Here is a 20983-nt window from a genome sequence, read left to right as displayed (position 1 = left end):
GACGAGGGTCAATGGGGTTGTTGTGATCAGGGAAATCGGGGTTGGGGTTGCAAGAACTGGTCTAAAAGAAGAGGCCGCTGAAGTGGTCTATGGGCAGGAAGAGCCTCCCCACGTGTCAATTCCATTGGAAAAACCGATGGGGTGAGGAGGGGGAGAGTCCCTAGCCAGTCTGGGAGCGTCCAAGTCAATGTTGGGGGACAGGCAGAGGGGCCTCCGCCCCTCTCAGAGGAGCACTGGGCCAGCTGAGCCGATGACAAGCACACCTGAGTCAGCGCCCGCCGCCCACCCGCCCCTCAGCGTCTGTCTGCCCATCTTGTGATATTTCGCTTCCCGGGAGCCCGCTCCGCTGCGCTCCGGAGGCTGCTCGGCAAACAAACCCGGCGACAGATTGCGGCGTGGCTCATTCCGGGGAAGGACGCCAAATCCCCCCACCCCCAGCCCTCGCACCCCCCACTGCCACCCCCTCTTCTCCCCGCCCCTTCCCCCTCTCCCGACCCCGACCTCAGCTTCGTGCGCCGAAAGATATGGAGAGGGGGTCACTGGTTTCACCTGAACTGCCTTGGACCTGGGAGAGGCTAGGGGACCAGCTAGGGCCAGCGGGGTAATCTAAGTCCCGGAATCCAAGAAGGGGGCAGGGGATGGAGGCCGCCACCTCACGCACCAGCAGGGGGTGCCCCATGGAAAGTAAGTTTGTGTGGCAGGGTTCCAGGTACTGGAGAGTCTCCGTAGAAACTGAGGCAGCGACAAAGAAAAGTCGGGAAAGGAGATTCAGGGAGAAAAAGAGACGGAAAGAAGTTAGAAAAATGGAAAAGAAGGAGAAGAGAGACAGAGAGATAAAGGCAAGAAGTGGGTGGGTTTACAAGAACGGAGACAGAGAGGGATAGAGAAGAGAGAGAAGAAAGAGAAGACCAAAGAGTGAGCAAAGGAATGATATAAGACAGATGAGCGAAGGGAGAGAAGAGAGGAAAGATGGGTAAAAGAAGAAAGAGGAGAAAGAGAGAGGAGAGAGACCGAGACACAGAGAGGCAGAGAGGAAAAAGAGAGACAGACGCAGAAAGGCAGAGAGGAGAGAAACAGAGAGAGAGCAAAAATGAGAGAAGGGAGAGAAGAGAGGAAAGAGGAGTAAAAGAAAAAAGAGGAGAGAGGAGAAAGAGAGACAGAGAGGAAAAAGACAGAGACGCAGAGAGAGACAGGAGAGACAGAGAGAGATATAGCAGGCAAAGATGAGAGAAGAGAGGAAAGAGGAGTAAAAGAAGAAAGAGGAGAGAGGAGAGACACAGACAAAGGAGAGAGACTGGGGGGAGAGAGAGAGAGAGAGAGAGAGAGAGAGAGAGAGAGAGAGAGAGAGAGAGAGAGAGAGAGAGAGAGAGAGAGAGAGAGAGAGCAGGCAAAGATGAGAGAAGAGAGGAAAGAGGAGTAAAGAAGAGAGGAGAGACAGAGACAGGAAGAGAGACAGGAGAAAAAAGAGAGAGGGGGGAGAGAAACAGAGAGGGAGGGAGAAGGCGGACAGACAGACAGACAGATGGAGATAGAGAGACAGAGAGACAGATTGAGGAGTTTCCTTTCTGCACCCCGAGAAGTGCCCCTGGCTAGGCTGGGCGGGTCTCTGCTCTGAGTAGGGCATGGGACTGCGCAGCAGATGGCTCTTGGCGGTCCCAGCCCGTGCCCAGTCCCGGCAACGCTTGGCATTCGTTCCTCTCCCCAGCGCCGTCCCCCCACCCCCACCCCCATCTCCCTGGCTCCCCCTCCCGCGCAGACGTCCGCCTTTTCCCCGGCGCTCTTAGCTGGCTGTCCTGGGACCAAAGGAGTGTTGGGGATAATGGGGCCCCTGGGTGCCTGAAGGTAGCTCTCATTCTTTCTCCTCCTCTTGGTCCTGAGCATCTGGCAGAGCCCCAGGGTTACAGCCCGCCTGCCCCCCGACTCTCCCTCCACCCCACCCCACCCCACCCCACCCCCTCACCTGAAGTAATAGTTCTACTGCAGAGAATGTGGGGGGAAAACCCTCTGGTAAACGGACCGCGAGGAACTGGAGAGAGGGGCCGAAATTAATCTAGTTACATTACTAATACTAATTAACAGCAATTATTCTACCATAACAAAAGGGAGCAGGGGATCGAACGGGGACTGATTGACAAGGCTGATTGACGTACGCAGCAGAGTATAAAGAACGCTAGAGCCAGAGACAGGTTCGAACCTGAATCCTCATCTTACTCCTGGTGTGACCTTGGGCAAGTCATCTCACTGCTTTAAACCTTAGTTCTAACAAATACAAAATCAGGAAATCCGCCCAAAAGATCTTTAAGGACTCTACCCCTCTTAGGAGAATAGAGGCAGGAACACACCCCGATGCCCTTCTTCCTTAGAGGGCCAAAGAGATAGGCTGGGGTCCCCGAAAAGGTCTCGTCGAGCTTCCCTTCCCAGCCAGATCTTCCGTGAGGGAAGGAGGCAGGTGGGGAACGCCTAGCATGGGGAGAGAGGGATGGGAGAATTGGGAGACTTAAAATTAGGACTCTGCTCCCCCCTCTTCCACAGGCCCCCAGAGGACTAAGGTGTGTGTAAGGGAGTGGGGGTGGGAAAGATTCGAGTCTCTCAGGGTTAGCCCGAAGGAGGTTCCCTCCCTTTCCTCCCACCCTCTGGAGAATTTTCCCAATAAGAGCAGAGCCCGGATAGAAAGAACGGCCCCCTGGTCCCTGGCAGCTTTAGGAAGAGGCTAGCCTTGGTGGTAGAATGGGATGGGACCGGCAGAGTGGGGAGGGGGGTCCTGCTCCCGCCCCCCCGGTTTGCCATTAAAGGGTTAAGTAGTCGAACGAAGGAGGAGCCAGAGGGAGGGGAAGAGGGGGGTGCGGGGTAGGGAAGCTCTTCCCTGCTGTCCTCACTCTCCCAGGGCCAGCGGCCGGGGCGGACAGAGCCCAGGACCCGACTGCCCTGCTTGGGGTGGGGGTGGGGACCCGAGCACCGGGCCGCCGCCGCCGCCGACCGTCCCATCTCCTCCAGGACTGTCCCGTGCCCGGTACGTCGGGGCTGATGGCTCCCCCTGAGCCCAGGAGCCCCGGGGGCGCAGGGTAGAGCCCAGCGGACAGTCCAGACCCCCCAGGCCAGAGGTTCCGAGTCCGGTCCTTTCCCTCACCCCCTAGCCGTAAACTCCTAAGGGGACGAGGGAGCGCGTGGGAGCCCCCCCTCCCATTGCTCCCCACCCTGCCCCGCCCCATCCCCCTCCCCCAGCTCCGAGACAAGATGCTCGCCTGGCTCCCGCGCCTGCTGCAAGGTAAGGAGCCCCTGCCCGGACGGGTGGGGCTGGGGGAAGGGGCCCCCAAGAGCCAGGGTTTGGGGGAAGGGAGGAGAAGAAGGGCAGAAGGGTTGGGGGGGCTCAAAGAGAGACTGGAAGGAAGAGAGGGGAGGGGGGGCCCGATGAACCACCACCCCCATCCCCCAGGCTACTTGTCTGACCAGTGACCCTCAGACAGGCTTTAGAGGCCAGAAAAACAAAATGGTATAACCGAGGCACGGTCCGCCCCTTTGGCCGCCCCACCGAGCTGGGGGGCAGGGCCTGGTCGCCGCCGGGCGGCAGGAGAGCTGAGCCCGCAGAGGCGGGCAGGCAGGCAGGCAGGCGGGCTGGCAAGGAGCTAGCTCGTGACTGTGGAACCCAGGGCGAACAGCCGGCCGGTCGGCGGGCGAGGAGGGCTGGGTCCAGGGGCCAGTGGGCTCTGCTGTCCCAGCTTTGCCTTCTGGGGGCACAGAGGACTCCTCCCGTCCGGGAAAATGCCGATTCAGCAACTCCAGGGCGGCCGGTGCGTGGCTCTCCTGTCGGCTCCGCACCTCCTGTCACCCGGGAGGAACTGGATGGAGGGGAGGGCTTCGGAGGACTGGCCAGAGGCAATGGGGGGCAGCCAGGCGGCAGAAAGACCTCCTGGGAGGGTGGCGGAGTGCAGCTGGCATGGCACGGGGCAGTGAGGGGACAGAGATGGAAGGGGGACTCGGGACGAGAAAGGAGACCGTGGGACAGTGGCCGCCAAGACCGGACAGTGAGTCCAGAGCACAGACACAGGGAACTTCAGACCGAGAGACTGAGGCAGCGTTTGACAGCATCAAAAGCCAGGGATTAGATAAGGGGAGGGGGGGGGGGTTAGGGTTGGAGCAGAGAGGGTAGGGAAGCCTAGAGACTGGTGCATGGGCAGGGAGAATGGGAAAGAGGGGCAAGGGCAGCTGGACCAGGGAGCCGGAGATAGAGAAAGAATAAGCCTTTACCTAGGGACTTTTAGCGCTAATTCGTGCATTTCTAAAGGGCTTTTCCCACCACCACCATCATCTCACAAGGTTATCGTGAGCCACAAAAGGCTGTCCTGAGATTATTCTCTTCATCATTTCATTATCACAAGAGTCCTCGAGTCCCAGGGCTGAGGACCCTGGAGCTAGCTAGGCTCAGGGGTCTGGGGAGTGGGATGGCTGGGCCTGGACAGAGGGAAGGGTTAGAGCCCTAGGCAAGGCATTGCCATTTTTATCCCAGCCCTTCCTCAGATTAGCCACTATTGGGGAACTCTGGTGGCTGCTTATTTGGGGGTATTCTATTCTGGCATAGTGAAAAGCTGTTTGCGGTGGCTCTGAACCTCACCACCCGCACCAGCGTCACTGCCTTCCTGGGTCGATGCGTCAGCGCCGCCACCACCTCCGTCCCCACTCCTCTCCCACCTCCTTTGCCCCCTCAGCATCTGCCTGGCAGCAGCCTGTGCCCTTAACCCCCTGCCTCTCCCAGGAAATTGTGCCTTGAAGCCATCCCTAGCAACCAACACTGAGCTTCTGAAGCTGCTCCACCTAGACCCCAGGCTCCTCATTCTTTAGAATCAATGGTATACTCTTCAGTATTCCTTCTCTAGCTCCTATTCTGGAGTCACTCTCCAGCTCATTTCTCTTTTTTTTCCAACATCTCTGACTGACTCCTTCTCCTTCCAGCCAAGTCCCTTCCCTTATCTCTGTGATCCCAGACCCAAGGGTTCTGGAATTTTTAAAGCCTAAGGTGGAACCTGAATTCTGGGATTTTCTCAGTGTCTCAGATCCATCTAACAGTGACCTGTGTCCAGACTCTGGTTAGCACGTTCCTCATACCTCTACTCTTTTCCATCTGCTATCCCCCTCCACAATTTTCAAAGGAATGGTAGGGTCAAATGCTTAAAGCTAGAAGAGACCTTAGAAGCCATTACATCCAAATCTCTCATTTCACAGATGTGGAAACCAAAACCTAACAGAAGTTAAGTGACTCCCCCAGGGTCATACAGTAAGATTCCATAATAGGATTTGACCCCCCCCCCCAATTCCATTTCTCTAGTCATTATGTCACACTGTCTTTCTTCCACCAAGGGTAAACCTGACATTCTCATAGTCCCACAGAGGATAAGCTGTAGACTCCAAACCTGGCCATGTCATCCTGGACCCAATGGCTCCTGTCTGACTTTTAAAGCCCAGAGAGATATGAAATTTAAAAAAAAAAAAAAGGATCTTGGCCCTTTCCCTCTGGCAGGTGCAGCTTTGCCAGTTCAGCTCAGTGTGGCAATTTGTAGTGCCCTCCACCCTGGCTCCGTGGTGGAGCCCAGGATCTGCACCCCCTTGTCTCCATAGGCATCATTCATCCCAGTTCAGGGCAGGTCTATCTCCAATGACAAAACCAGAAATAGATCATAGTACTTAGCACAGGAAGAGACCTTAGTGAACAACCACTCCAGTCTCTTCATTTACATTTGAGGAAGCTGAGGCTGGGGGGCGGGGGGGGGTATAATTGGCCCAGTGATTCCACAGTTAGTGAGCTCAGACTTGAGCCAAGGCATCCTGACTTCAAGCCCTGTGTTTTCCTTACTATGCCATGCGGGCTTCTATCTGGGTCTCATCTTTCCTATCTGAGAATGAACCCTTAATCCCTAACCCTCCCCCCACCCCATGGAGACATGGAAAAAAGGAGGGTGATGGTGTTGGCAGGACTCTGGACGGCTTTTTACTTGCTCTGAAAAGATTAACCGGCAAACCTATCTTACTGCCATTCTACCTTCTATCCTGGGTTCAGGATTCTCCATGGCACTAGACAATGACAGGATTGTCATAGCAGTCCATTGGGAGAGTACCTGAGAGGGAAAGGAATTGGGAGGTGGACTGAGGTTGAAGAGAGAGAGAAGAAAGGAGAGGAACGAAAGTGTAAGCATAGAAGGAATGGTGGGAGAAAGGATGGAAAAGGAGAAGAACTCTGGGGTGAGGGGAATCCAAGAGAAGGAGGGAGAAAAACCAGAATGGACAGAAAAGAGCACCTCCCAGGCATCAGCTGCCTCTGGCCAAGAGCTGGGCTGAGCTGGGCCTGGGGGCAGAGGCGCTCTAAGCCCCCACCTTTCCCTCCACCCGGCCTCCACTGAGAACCCGCAGCCTGAATTATGGATGAAGCTCCTTGGGTTACAGCCACTGTACACGGGCAAGGACTAGAAATGGCATCAGCCACAGCTCTGCAGCGGCAGCCAAGGCACCCCTCCCCCAGCCTCCAGCCCCTCCCCCCAATTCCCTCTCCCAGCCTAGCCCTGGCTCCCTGAACCCAGTCCCTTTTTCAGGTTTGATGATAAGTGATACTTTGGGAAGGGCAAAGGGTGTGGCTACTTACTGGGGAAGTTGGGACCAAGAAAATGAATGATGCAGGCAAAGAACCTTGGATTTGGAGTGTCCCAGTTTATTCAGCTATGTGTCCTTGAGCGAGTCACTTCCCCTCTCTGGGTCTTACTTTCCTCAACTGTCAAATGAGTATGCTAGACTAGAGGACCACTGAGGTCCCTTTCTCAGTCCAACAAATCTCTGAGTCGGGGGTGAGGGCAACATTTTTTTTTTCTCGAGGGAGGAGAGAAGAGAGAGGGAGGAGGGGGAAACAGCTTTTTCTTGGGGGGGGGGCTGTGAGAAAAATTATGAGATGAGGGAAGATGAAGAAAAGCTTGACCATCATTTCCCTATTCTAACCAAATCATGTCCTTAGATACTGGATGCAGTCAGGACTGGAGCTGACAGAGACGTGCCCTTTCTTTCCTCCTTCTCTAGCCAATTGACAGCCTTTGAGGCTGAAAGAGAGAGAGAGAGAGAGAGAGAGAGAGAGAGAGAGAGAGAGAGAGAGAGAGAGTGAGAAATAGAGAGAGAGAGAGAGAGAGAGAAAGAGAGAGAGAGAGAGAGAGAGAGAGAGAGAGAGAGAGAGAAAGAGAGAGAGAGAGAGAGAGAGAGAGAGAGAGAGAGAGAGAGAGAGAGAGAGAGAGAGAGAGAGAGAGAGAGAGAGAGAGAGAGACCTTCTAATCCGGGAGAGCCTTGGCAAGCCTCTAGATCTGGGTGGGATTAAAGGATCAGGAAAGGAATTTGGCTTCCTAGAGTATCAACTCCAAGGGGAAGAAGCACTAGGAAGATAGAAAGGGGGAGGAAAGTACCCGGGCTGTCTCCACTGGGACAATGTACCATCAATGAGAGAACACATTAGCCCTCTGCCAGGGTCCCATGTTGGGCTAGGGGTTAGCCTCTCTCCTTTAGGAGTAATGCAGAGGGGGTGAGAGACTTGCCCCCTCCCCAACTCACCCCGTGCAGCTCAGAGGAACTGGGGAGGAGAAAGCGATCGTGAAACGCTGCTCGGGGGAGGGGTGAGAAGGGCCGAGAAGCGCGGAGGTGGTGTGAACGAATGGAACAGCAGCCGCCTGTGTCACTGAGTATTACATCACACCCCTGCCTACACACGCACGGGGCCCAGCACTCACTCACACGAGGGGGAACGACGGGGGACATTCAGAACATGCTCAATCATGTATGGGCTTGAACCCCTAGTGGGGCTCCAAGACACGCTCAGATCCTTTCCAGTCGTCCCAACCAACAGCCACAGACCCATTTCCAGACAATGCATAGGTCTGGGCGATGATGTCTCCCCCACATCTTGGCCTACGAGGTGCCACCATCTCAGAGCTAAGAAGGGTCGAGGTCCTGGGATGTTGCACTTGGCAGTGGGTGGTGCCATAGGTATATATCTGGCTGACTTGGCAGCCTCTGAGATGGCAAACACAGGAAGGCCAGGAGAAATCACAGGTCCAAGCACACACAAAGGGACAAGCCAAGCACCTAAAATCTCTCCCACATTCATGTGAATGGGTGGTCTTGGTAGTGGGCACATCTTTCCTCCAACAGCCACAAAGACACACATTCAAACCCAGATGATGACCTAGAGACGCTCAGCCTCAGAGAGGAAGGGGGTTTTCATCCCATCTTTGACACTTGCCTTCTGTGTGGCCTTGGGCAAGTCACAAAATAGAAACCAAAAGAGAAAAGCAATATCACTTTAGGATTTGCAAAAAGTTTTGCCCCTCTCATCTCATTCGATGTTTACAACAGCTCTATGAAGTGGATAATACAGAAATGGGGATGCCAGAACCTGTGGTGATACCTCAGAAGGTTGTGATAAAGATCAAATGAGATGAAGGGCAGCCAGGTGGCTCAATGGATAGGGAGTCAGGTCTGGGGATGGGAGATCCTGAGTTCAATTATGGCCTCACTAACTGTGTGACCCTGGGCAAGTCATTTGCCTAGCCCACACCACTCTTCTGTCTTGTAAGAAATACACAGTATTGATTCTAAGACAAAAGGTAAAGGTTTAAAGGGGAGAAAAAGATCAAATGAAATGATAGATGGACAGCTTCAAAGTGATTATTATCACCACTCAAAATTATAGCTAAGGGGGTAGCTAGGTGGCTCAGTGGATTGAGAGCCAGGCCTAGAGATAGGAGGTCCTAGGTTCAAATCTGGCCTCAGACACTTCCTAGCTGGGTGACCCTGGGTGAGTCACTTAACCCCCATTGAGTAGCCCTTATAATCCTCCTGCCTTAGAACCAAATAACTAAGTTATTTATCTATCTGTTGCAAACCACAGTACAAAGACTATCTCATTTGATCTTAAAGATATTCTTGTTGTCCCCATTTTTCAGGTGGGGAGACTGAGAGAACTTAAGTGACTTGGGGTTAGGTAGCTAATAAGCACATCATGGCTGACCCAGAATTTGAACTAAGATTTTTCTGACTCCAAGTCCAGGGCTCCCTCTCTGCTTGGTCACTTTGCTATCTTCATCATGTCCATTTTAAAGATGAGGGAAGAGAAGAGGCTTAATTGCCCAAGGTCACAAAGCTAGTGTGAGAGCCTAAAATCAAACACCAGACTGTGCTCACTGCCCCCTTCCTCAAAGGGCTGCTTCAGTGAGTAAAATGCTCTGTAACCCTTAGTGTGCTGCAGAAATGGGTCTCATTTCCGCCCTCGGGAGTGAAGGGGAGGTGGTGGAGGCAGTTTGTTGAATGAATACTGGACAATGGTACAAATCTCAGTCCAGGACTAGTGAGGGAGTCGCAAGAGTATGGGATCTCGGACCTAAAAAGGGCAAGAACTCTACACACAAGGGACCTGATATTGTAGCCTGAGCCCTTAAGGATACCCAGTTAGTTAGTGAAAGGGTGAGATTTGAACCCAGCAGGCCAGGGGCCATGATCCCTCTGGAGTCTTGCCAGTCCGTGCTTTTCTCTCCCTCCAGGTCCTGCCTCAGCCTGCCTGCTGCTCCTACTGCTGGCTCTGCCTCTCGTGGCCCCTACCTGTCCCATGCTGTGTACCTGCTACCTCTCCCCACCCACCGTCAGTTGCCAGGCCAACAACTTCTCGGCTGTGCCCTTGGTACTGCCTCCCCACACCCAGCGCCTCTTCCTTCAGAACAACCTCATCCGCTCACTGAGGCCCGGAACCTTTGGCAGCAGCCTGCTCACCCTGTGGCTCTTCTCCAACAACCTCTCCACCATCTACCCGGGCACCTTCCGACACCTGCAGGCCCTAGAGGAGCTGGACCTCGGGGACAACCGGCACTTGCGTTCTCTAGACCCCGACACCTTCCAGGGCCTCGAGAGGCTCCAGTCCCTCCACCTGTACCGCTGCCAGCTCAGCAGCCTGCCTAGCAACATCTTCCGGGGCCTCGTCAGTCTCCAGTACCTCTACCTCCAGGAAAACCAGCTGCTCCACCTCCAGGTAAGCCCCCTGTGCCCTGCCCTGCCCTTCACCCCCTCCCATCCACTAACTTCCCCTCTAGTCCCTCCATCTCCCTTTCCTTCTTACCTTTTCATAGCTTTCCCAGCATCTTTTTTTTTTAAACCCTTACCTTCCAATACTGTGTATTGATTCCAAGGCAGAAGAGTGGTAAGAGCGAGGCAATGGGGGTCAAGTGACTTGCCCAAGGTCACACAGCTGGGAAGTGTCTGAGATCAGATTTGAACCTAGGACCTCCCGTCTCTAGGCCTGGCTCTCAATCCACTGAGCTACCCAGCTGCCCCCCCCCCCCCATATATTTCTACATCTTTGAGTTTGTGCCTCCATCCCTTAGCTTTCCTTTCTGCCTCTTTTATTCTCTGATTCTCTCTCTGCTACTTACTCAGCCTCCCTTCCCCTGCCTGTCTTTCTGGCATCTCCATCTACTACCTGGGTCCTTCCTTTGGCTTCCCCCCTCGCCTCCTTCTTTGTCCTCTCCTCCTTCTCTCTCCTTTCCTTCTCCTCTCTCCTCTCCTTCTCTCTCCTTTCCTTCTCCTCTTTCCTATCCTTCTCTCTCCTTTCCTTCTCCTCTCTCCTCTCCTTCTCTCTCCTCTCCTTCTCCTCTCTCCTCTCCTCCTCTCTCCTTTCCTTCTCTCCCCTCTCCTCCTTCTGTCTTCTCTCCTCTCTCCTCTCCTCCTCTCTCCTCTCCTCCTCTCTCCTTTCCTCCTTCTCTGTCCTCTCCTTCTCTCCCCTCTCCTCCTTCTGTCTTCTCTCCTTCTGTCTCCTCTCCTCTCTCCTCTCCTTCTCTCTCCTCTCCTCCTCTCTCCTCTCCTCCTTCTCTCTCCTCTCCTTCTACTCTCCCCTCTCCTCCTTCTCTCTCTTCCTTCTCTCTTCTCTACTCCTCTCTCCTCTCCTCTCTCCTCTCCTCCTCTCTCCTTTCCTCCTTCTCTGTCCTCTCCTTCTCTCCCCTCTCCTCCTTCTGTCTTCTCTCCTTCTCTCTCCTCTCCTCCTCTCTCCTCTCCTCCTCTCTCTTCTCCTTCTCTCTCCTCTCCTTCACTCCATCTTACCTTGATCATTTCTTTCTATACCTCTTTGGGCCTCACTGTCTCTCTCTTCTAACTTGCCAGCCTCCTCTTCATTCTCCCTTTCTCCTCTGGTTCCAGCACAAACTCCTCTGATACTGTCTCCCCTCCCATGTCCCCTCCAGAGGCCGAGACATGGAGGATGAGGGTAGGGTGGGAAGGTGGGCAGAGCAAATGAAAAAGATGACCATATCCAAGCTCTCTTTCCACCTCAGATTTGCTGGGGAACTTGGGAGAAGGAGTGGAGGTGGGGGATGGAGAGAACTTTCTTTGCAAGAAGTTTTCACTCCTGTGAAATGGGTGCAATCATCCCAGGCTCCATCTCATCTGTCTGGGTGATAAGCTGAAGAATGAAAAATAGAGTGGTATCGAGGTTTTAGGAAAACAGTACCATGGAACTATGGGAGGAATAGCCATTACCACTATGACGATTTTATTGATCTTATGAAGGATGATCAAAGGTTCTTTTCAACCTGATTTTTTCCCATTCTATCCACTAACACCACCCCACCCCCAGTCACAACACACCCTCCAAAACCATGCCCAGTGGGGGGACAATCAGAAAGGCTGCTGCTTTTGAGGGTTTGTTGGCAGCAGGGGAATTGGGGCGGGAGGCACTGAGTCCTTCTGGTGCTGGATGAATCTATAAAGGGCTTTTCTAGGAAGGCTCAGCCTGTCCTCCAATCTCTGGGCCAAAGGCTCAAGGGGTGGTGCCATCAGTGACCACACTGGCCATCTCCAGATAATGGAGGCTACTGCAGAGACTCTCTCAGTAGAATGCAGGGGGTTTGTGTTGGATTCTTTCCAAGGGAAGTTGGTGCTGATTAACCAAAGGGGCCTCCTCTATCAGGCAGGCTTGCTTGCTTAGAAGATGAGAGTAAATCCAAGCTTCTGGATTTCAGGTCGACATGCCAGCTCTGCAACTTATGCCCCATGTGAGCCTGGGTTGAGTTATCCAATCTCTCTCAGCTTTGATTGCTTCATCTCTAAAACAAGGGGCTTGGATAGATGTTCTCTAAAGTCCTTTCTGGCTCTAAATCTCTGGTTCTATGACCCTGTGTCCTTATATGCTCCCTCACAGAAGAGCACTGTGTGACCTAAGATTCTCTCTCTATCTCTACCACCCTCCCATGAAAACCCAAGACAGAATCCTCTTTGTCACTGCTCAGGCGTGTCCAACTCTTGGAGACTCCATTTGGAGTTTTCTCAGCAGAGATATTGGAGCAGTTTGCCATTTCCTCTTCCATCTGGTTTTATATATGAGGAAACTGAGGCGAACAGGGTTAAGTGACTCACCCAGGGTTATATAGCTAGGAAGTGTCTGAGGCTAGATTTGAACTCAGCTCTTCCTGACTCCAGGTCCAGCACTCTCTCCACTTCGACATCCTAATCACTGGTACTCTAGCCCAAAGTGAAACTATTCACACACACACACACACACACACACACACACACACACACACACACACACACACACACACACACTCACACCCCTACTTCAGTCATTGTGATTCTTGGTCCAGACCTAGGATTCCATCAGCACTAGAAGCATCCTGATGAGGAATGTCCCTTTTCCCCCCATAGTCTCAACTTCTCTACCACTGGCGGTCTTAGGAGAATGCCTGGATTGTTGAAAAGCTAAGTGGCTTACCTAAGGTCACACAGCCTATATGAGTCAGCTGTGAGCCCTGACCCCATTTATTTCTGATTCCGGAGCTAGCTCTCCATCCATACAGGCTCTACTGGGATTCTTACTACATGTAATTACTTTAATAGTGCTGCTATCTCATATGATGATTTTTCTCACATTTAATTAAATTATTAATAAGAATAATTATTGGATAATAATTGCTAAAGCAGAGTAGAATAGTGATAGAAACAGAAAACTGGCCTTCAAGTCAGGAAGGCAGTATTAGATAGTGGAAAGAACTCAGCTCTGGCGTCAGAGGACCCAGATTCAAATCCTACTTTTGATGCTTGTGTGACCTTGGAGAAGTCACATAACATCCCTAGTCACTTCACATTCCTCCCCTATAAAATGAGGGTTTGGCCTTCAAGGTCCTTTCTAGATCCAAAGTATCATCCTAAGACCCAGGTTCAAGTCTAGCCTCTAATACATTCCAGCTGTGAAGCCTCTCAAAAGTGGCTCTCAGCACCCCAGCCTAGGAGTTGCTGGTCTGCATTAGTAGAGGGAGTTCGCTATGCCAGGGAAATCATAGGATGGCCAAGAAGCAACAACAATAGTGCCGATGATCCCAATATTCTTATTCAATTAGGAAAAGCAGTTATTTTCTCCAACTGGGCAACAGGACAGAGAACATCAAATATAAATGGCTCTAATATAGTACTTGGTCCTCAGAGCATTTCTGTATGAAGCCCATGGCAAAAGGGGAGGACCAAAGGACAGTAATAATGACCCCTTCCCAGGAAGGGCTCCTCCCACACCCCGCAGTGGTATAGACACGCCCTTGGGCTCTCAAAGGTGAGTCCAACAGAGGGCAAGCCCCAGCCCTTTCTCTTAAATTGGAAAGCCTTCCAGTATGGGCTCAGTGACAAGCTGGATGTCTGTCCTCCAGCAGGCACCCCAGCCAAGTTCAGGGAGGCTTGTTGCCAGCTTGGCTGCTCTGGATTGGGAAATGGACAAAAATCACCATCCCTTGGAATTCTTTTCTAAAGCAGATCAGTTGAGATCAGCAGTAAGGAGCTCCCAGGTGAAGCAATTCTTTCCACCAGGGTACATTGGCACCGGTTGGGCAACTTAAACATTTTAGGGAGTTAAACTGAGAAGTTAAATGCTTTGTTCAAAGCCTTGAAATCCCTCCATAGCCAGGAGGGATCAGAGACAGAACTTCAGGCCAGCTCTTCCAGACTCCAAGGCCAACTCTCAAGCCATTATACTAGAGACTAAGGCTGATACGCTTCCTGTAAAGCTACCGAAGCTGGTATCCTACTAGCTTAGTCAGTTTCAAAAATGTCATTTTATACACTGGCAAAATAGTTAAAGAACGTTAAATACGGAAGAGTCAGAGCACGATAGTGACTTGTCCTTGGATCATTGCTGGCTGCCTTTGCTTTATCAAAAAAGAGAAGAAGAATGAGCTTGGGATAATACAGTGGTTTTTTGTTTATTTGTTCAAAATTCCTAATTTTCTGTCCTAGAAGGGCAAAAGCTAGGCAAACAGGGTTAAGTGACTTGCCCAGGGTCACACAACTAGAGAATGTCTGAGGTCAGATTTGAACCCAAGTCCTCTCAACTCTAGACCACTGGCCACTTAGCTGCCTGACAAGATAGTGTTTTTAGGGGTAGTATGGAGTACTAATTGGAACCAGGAAAACCTGAGTTCCATTTATGAGGTTAGAGCTAGCAGTTCAGAAGCAGCTCAATAGGGCAGAACATGAGATCTAAAGTCAGGAAGAGATGAGTTCAAATCCTGCCTCAGACACTTACTAGCTTTTTGACCCATGAAATAATATTTGTCAAGGGCTTTGCAAACCTTAAAGTGCTACATATTATCATGTTTCCTCCGCTGATGCATATGTCTGTATGTCCTTGGACAAGTCACTTAAATTCTCAGCATTCTAGGCAAATCTCTAAGACAATGGTTGCAGGGAAAGAACCAATGGACAGTGATAGAATTTACCAATTGGGGGGCAGATAGGTGACTCAGTGGATTGAGAGTCAGGCCTAGAGATGGGAGGTCCTGGGTTCAAATTTGACCTTAGACACTTCCCAGCTGTGTGACCCTGGGCAAGTCACTTGACCCCCATTGCCTAGCCCTTACCACTCTTCTGCTTTGGAACAATACAGTGTTGATTCCAAGATCGGTGAGGGTTTATAAAAAGAAAGAATTTACCAATTAAGTCATAGGTCTAGTCCCTATCCCTCTTCCTATACAATGCTTAAAATCTGTCCCTAGAACCCGGGGCCAGGGAGGTCCACAGTGTTCCTTCCTGGGGCATGGGGGCTGGGGGAACAGTGCATTCAGAAATGGTCTTTGGCTCCTTCCTGGACGTGTCTCTTGCCATTTGGTCCTGTGATGATTAAAGAGAAAGGCAGCTTCTTCCTGGGAACTGACTGTCTGAATTAGGCCAAGGCAAGTCACAGGCAGGTGAGGACGCCTGAGAGCTGGGGTGACACGCACCGGGGGCAGGTGTGGCTGGGGACGGACACCTTCCTCCCCTCCAACAGTGGCTCACAGGAGCTATTTGAGGAAGGCTAGGGGGAGGGGCGGGTGTTTCAGGTGAGGACGAGGCTGAGCTGGGGTAGGAAAAGAGATCGGAGTTGAGAAGCAGCAAAGGGAAGCGAATGGAGCTGGAGGTGGGGGAAGGCGGAGAGAGACGGAGCTGGAGAATGGAGAGTCTAAATGGATGTGGGGAACAATGAAGCAGCTGGGGGAGGGGACGGAGGGAGATCAGGAAAATGTGGTTGTAGAAATGGAAAATGATTGAAAGCTTTCTAGCCAGGAGGTGGAGGGGGAAGGGGGAGGAAGGGGGAAGAGAGGGCTGTGAAAGTCAAGAGCTGATTAATGCACAGAGAGGGGTTTTAGCAGTGGGGAGAGGAAGGAGCGGATTTTAGAGGCGTCGGAGCAGAAGATGATACAGGATTTGGGCAACAGCTTGAATGGGGGGCGGGGAAGTATTTCGACTTCAGACCCCGAGATCGGGTGGTGGAGGGAGACTGGTCCCTTGTTGCAGACGGGAAAGGGTTCAAGGAAGATTCAGATAATTAGGAACTTGGTCTGACTCCCCAAGGTGAAACTCCCACCAGAAACCCAACAGTGATATGGAGCCCATTGGGGCCAGTTGACTTGGCAGAATTCCCAGGGGCTCAGGCCACAGCTCTTCCTTACTCCTGCCCAATCATGTCTTCCATTTCTGTGGTTTCCAAAGCAATTCCTCCAACGTGATTGCTGATTCCTTGGTGAGGAAGCAGCTAGTGTAGGTATTATTAGCCCATTTCACAGATGGGGAAGCTAAGACAGAGGTGAAGTGTATTATATACAAGGTCACCAATAAGATGGTCCAGTCAGATCTGTGGACCTCCCAACCAATGCTCCTTCCTTAAAAAACCACCCGATCTCTCAGTGTCTCTGAGATAATACAGCTTGCTTGGTTTTTACTAGAAGATGAAGCATCAAGCCAGATAATGGAGAGGAAGAGATTCAGTGACCATTCATGGGGTGAGCTAAATGAGATGGCAGGTAGAAGAGAAAGTTGAGTAAGAGAGGAGGTAGGAAGGAATTGGAGAGAGAATAAGTCAGAGGCAGAGAGAGTAGGTGAGCCTGACCTTGGACACTCTGTGATCCTGGGCAAGTCACTTCACCTTGTTTGCCTCAGTTTCCTCATCTGTAAAATGATCTGGAGAAAGAAATGGCAAACCACTCCATCGTCTTTTTCATTAAAACCCCAGATGGAGTCATGAAGTCAGAAAGAACTCAACAGCAACAACAGAGAGGTCAGAGGTATGAGGGAGCAGAGGACAGAGTCATGGAAAACTCCAGGGATGAAGAGAGGAGAGCTCTGTAGTGTCAGAGGCAAGGAAGAGGGGGAGAGGAAGGGGGTTGGATGTGGCTAAGAGGAGGAGATCTTGGCAAGCACGGTTCCTGTAGAGAGGAGAGGGCGGCAGCCAGATGGGAGGGGGGCGAGGAGAAAGCAGGAGGACAGGAAGTGGAGGCTGGGAATTGAGGTTCTCCTCACCCAAACTTCTCAGACCAGACTTGAGGGAATGGGGATTTCTTGGGCAGAGATTATTCTCTCTGAAAAAAAAAATAGCTAAGGGTGGGGGCTGTGAATTCCTGCCCTTCCCCAGGACCAGGGACCACCCCTCCTATCTAGGCTGGGGCTAGGTTTAACCCTAGAGAGGAAAGCTCATTTCCTTTTACTCAAGAACTCCCCAATGTAGCTCTTGAAGCCCCAGAAGCATCCCACTGCCCTTCCAGATATGTCCACTAATAACATTCACGTAGCTCTCCTAGATCACAGACTGGGATCATAGATTTAGAGCTGAAAAAGACCATCTCAGTGCCCCTTCCCTCCCATTTTATAAACAGGGGAGCTAAGGAACTGTTAAGTGATGTGCATCAGGTCATGCAGACAATAATTGTCAGATGTGGGATTTGAATTTAGGTTCTCTGACTCCAGAGCCAGAATTCTAGAGAAGCAACCCCCTGTCCTCTAACACACACACACACACACACACACACACACACACACACACATCCTAGACTAGAGTCTGGGAAAAAACCATCTCCCTTTTCTCTCCCTACCCCCAGCTCCTGGAGAGAGATAACTTTCAGATATAGGATTAATTCAAACATGGGACTTGGAGTCAAGAGAGATCTGTGTTCAAATCCCAGCATTCATAAATTTTATCACTCTGAGCAAGTCATTTAAGCTAACTGAACCTCAGTTTTTTCACCTGATAAAATGGGGTAATAATCATCCTTGTTCTTCTTACCTTTCAAGGTTGTTGTAAGGAAATTGCCTTGTCAAACTAATAGCCTAATAAAGCCTAATAAAAGCCTAATAAAAATAAGATTTTTAGATATATCTATATACATAAATACATATAGATATATGTGTGTGTGTATATCAGCTAACATTTATATAGTTCTTCAAGGCTCTTTACATTTATGCTCTCATTTAATCCCAATACTAACTTTTGGAAGCATATGTTATTATTATATTCATTTTACATATAAAGAAACTGAGGCCAAGAGAGAGGTTAAGTATCTTGCCCAGAGTCATACAGGTAGGTGCTGAAATGGAATCAGGCTCTAGGCTTGGAATCAGGAAGATGAGTTCAAACCCAGCCTCAGACACTTACTGTGTGATCTTGAACAAGTTACTTCACTTCTGTTTGCCTCAGTTTCTTCAGCTGTAAAATGGAGATAATACTAGTACCTACCTCACAGGGTTATTGTAGGCTCAACGGTGATAATATTTGTAAAGTGCTTAGCAGACTACCTGGCACCTAGTAGACTCTATGTAAATGCTAGTCATCATCATCATCCCACTAGTAAATGTCTGAGGTCACACTTGAACTCAGGTCTGTCTTGACCCAAAACCTAACGCTCCACCCATTATTCCATCTAGGCATACAGGTCTCCATGGAAGTCATTTAGCCTTTCTTTGCCTCAGTTTCCTCATGAACTCATTGGCCTCTAAGATCCTTCTCAGATCTCACTCTGAGCTTCAGTGATAAATTGGGAAAGATCAGTAGTTGAACTGAGTGAGCTCAATCGTCCCCTTTCCCATCGAGGCTGGGTGCTTCCCCCACTCCCTGGGGTCTGGTCTCCCTCCTCCAGGGAAGAGACCCTTCTAAGATACTGAATAACAACCTTCGGGCTCTTCCCACCTTTTTTCTCCAGGAGAAGAGCTATCACATGGCCTGGAGGTGAGAAGCAGGGAGCATCCAAGAATCATAGGATTTAGGGCAGAAAGGGACCTCACAGATTATCTTGTTTGACCTCCTTTGGACTCCAGAGCAATCAGATAACTCAGCCCAGGGCCATACAGGGAGTAAGGGATAAAGCTGCCCATCGAACCCAGGACCTCTAACTCTAAAGCCATCACCATGTCCAGTGATGCCTTGAAGACCATCCAGTCATTTTTCAGATGAGGAAACCGAGGCCTTGGCCAAGGTTTCAAAGGTAGAGTTGAGATTCCCACCTCCTGGCCATGGAGTCTGATTGATGCAGCAAGGAGACAGGGGAGAGATTGCGGATTTAGAGACAGATTCCCTTCTCCTATCCCCTCGATTTTCACTGGAGGATGTAGACTTTGGCTCCAGGTCACTTAGAGTAAGCGGCAGAGCCTTGGCTGAACCTGAACCCAGGACCCAACTCCAAATCCCTTAGTTGTTACCTTGGACATCACTGCTTTCCCTCTCATTCTGGGCCTCCAGGTTCTAGGATTTGGCCACCCCCTAGCTTTTGGCCTGTCTGAAAAGCGGCTCCCCATTATATCTCCTGCACCCACTCTTTTTCTTTCCCATCTCCTGCCCCCCAGGATGATCTGTTTGCTGACTTGGCCAACCTGAGTCACCTCTTCCTGCATGGGAATCGCCTTCGGGTGCTCACCGAACACGTCTTTAGGGGCCTGGCGGGGCTGGACCGGCTGTTGCTGCATGGGAACCGCCTGCAGAGTGTTCATCCGGCGGCCTTCCGGGGCCTGGCCCGCCTCACCATCCTCTACCTATTCAACAACAGCTTGGCCTCGCTGCCAGGAGAGGCCCTGGCCGACCTGCCTGCCCTGGAGTTCCTGAGGCTGAATGATAACCCCTGGGTGTGTGACTGCCGTGCCCGGCCTCTCTGGGCCTGGTTTCAGAGGGCCCGGGTCTCCAGCTCAGATGTCACCTGCGCCACCCCCCCTGAGCGCCAGGGCCGAGACCTTCGGGCCCTCCGGGAGTCTGACTTTGAGGCCTGCCCCCCTCCCGCTCCCACTCGACCAGGAGGCCGTGCCCGGGGCAACAGTTCCTCCAACCACCTGTATGGGCTGGGAGAGGCTGGGGGGGTCCCCCCTGTGGATCCCTCTACCTTATACCGGGACTTGCCAGCCGGAGACCACAAGGGCCCCCAGGGTGGTGACACACCCACGGAAGAAGACTTTTGGAGTCACTATGGGGATGAGGATGGGAGGAAGGGAGAGGTGTGCTCTGGCCCAGCCTGCCCCACCTCTCTGGACTCTGGAGGCCCTTCCCAGCACCATGGCCTGCCCACCCCTCTGCTCTGCCTCTTGTTGCTGGTCCCCTATGGCCCCTGATGGGCAGGCTGGTACTTGAAGGGGAAGCGAGTGGAAGGGGGGCAGCCAAGGATGGAGGCTAAGGGGTAACAGGGCTCTAGGTGGCCTCCTGCCTCCACCTGCTCTGAGATGACTGCCCTCCTTTCTGCTGCTCCCTTTGCACTGACTCATTCCCCATCCCCACTCTTCCATGGGACGTATCGCTCTCCCAGTCCCTCCTCTTGTCCTGGGAATGCTTACTATGGGCATTCCTCCTCCATCCTCTCTCCTAACCCCAGCCATTAGCGCCTCCCTCCTCTTCCCAGGGCCAGGATTAGGCTGCTCACAGATCCACCTTCGGGCCCTTTGGGATCCAGAATATTACTTGAGGGAGGGAGTATTTGCTTTCCAGAGCTGTGTCTGCCAGCTGAACCTCCCCAGTGGATCGGAGCTCCTAGTGTGACAACATGCTGGACGAAGACTTGCCCCACATCCCCATCAGAGACTGCCATGGGGTAGTACCCCAAAGAAAGCCATTCAGATGCCCCCCCCGCCAATGCTCCAGCTTATCCCGGCCCTCCACAAACCCCTGAGAAGGAAGGGAAGTTTTCCTCATCCATCTCTTCTGGACATTTTTGGGGGGCAAAAGGGGCTCTCGGAGACCTTTCTTCTCCACCATGCCCCCAGGCGGCAAAGAAAAAAATTGTTTGACAACAAATTTATTAAAAAATTCTATTATTTTAGATCTGTCTATGGGACTCCTTCACTCTTAGCCCCCAAGGGGTGGACTCTCATCTGTCCTTGAATCCTAGTATTCTGAGCCACAAAGACCTTTGTAGATCCCCTACTCCATCTCTTTCATTGGCCAGATGAGCCAACAGGACAAGGGAGGCAAAGCGATTTATTCAAGTTCTCATAACTGGCAGATAGTGGAGCCAGGACTCAAACCCAAGGCCACTAAGAATCTAGAGCTGGAAAGGGCCTTAAAGACCACCTCAAATCTAGGGACACATAAGTGGCAACCAAGTCATGACTTGAACCCAAGTGTTCTGACTTTATTTCCAAAGCTTGGAATCTTTCCAAGCAGGGGAGGAAATCTCCATTAAAATCAGGAAAAGTTAGAGAAAAGGAAGGAAATCTTTAG

The 20983-nt window shown here is 51.6% G+C and overlaps 1 protein-coding gene across 1 annotated transcript; it reads left to right on the top strand.

The window, feature by feature from the left end:
* Positions 1–2628: 2628 nt before the first annotated feature.
* On the top strand, positions 2629–20582 carry RTN4RL2 (reticulon 4 receptor like 2). The gene is made up of 3 exons (XM_056801735.1): positions 2629–3265; positions 9558–10039; positions 19129–20582. The coding sequence occupies exons 1-3, from the start codon at positions 3235–3237 to the stop codon at positions 19879–19881; spliced, it is 1266 nt and encodes a 421-aa protein (XP_056657713.1). The 5' UTR covers positions 2629–3234; the 3' UTR covers positions 19882–20582.
* Positions 20583–20983: the final 401 nt, after the last annotated feature.

The sequence above is a fragment of the Monodelphis domestica genome, chromosome 6 (assembly GCF_027887165.1).
Source record: "Monodelphis domestica isolate mMonDom1 chromosome 6, mMonDom1.pri, whole genome shotgun sequence".
NCBI classification, from domain to species: Eukaryota; Metazoa; Chordata; class Mammalia; order Didelphimorphia; family Didelphidae; genus Monodelphis; species Monodelphis domestica.
The sequence above is the reverse complement of the archived record's forward strand: the minus strand, read 5'-3'. Positions and strand labels throughout refer to the sequence as shown.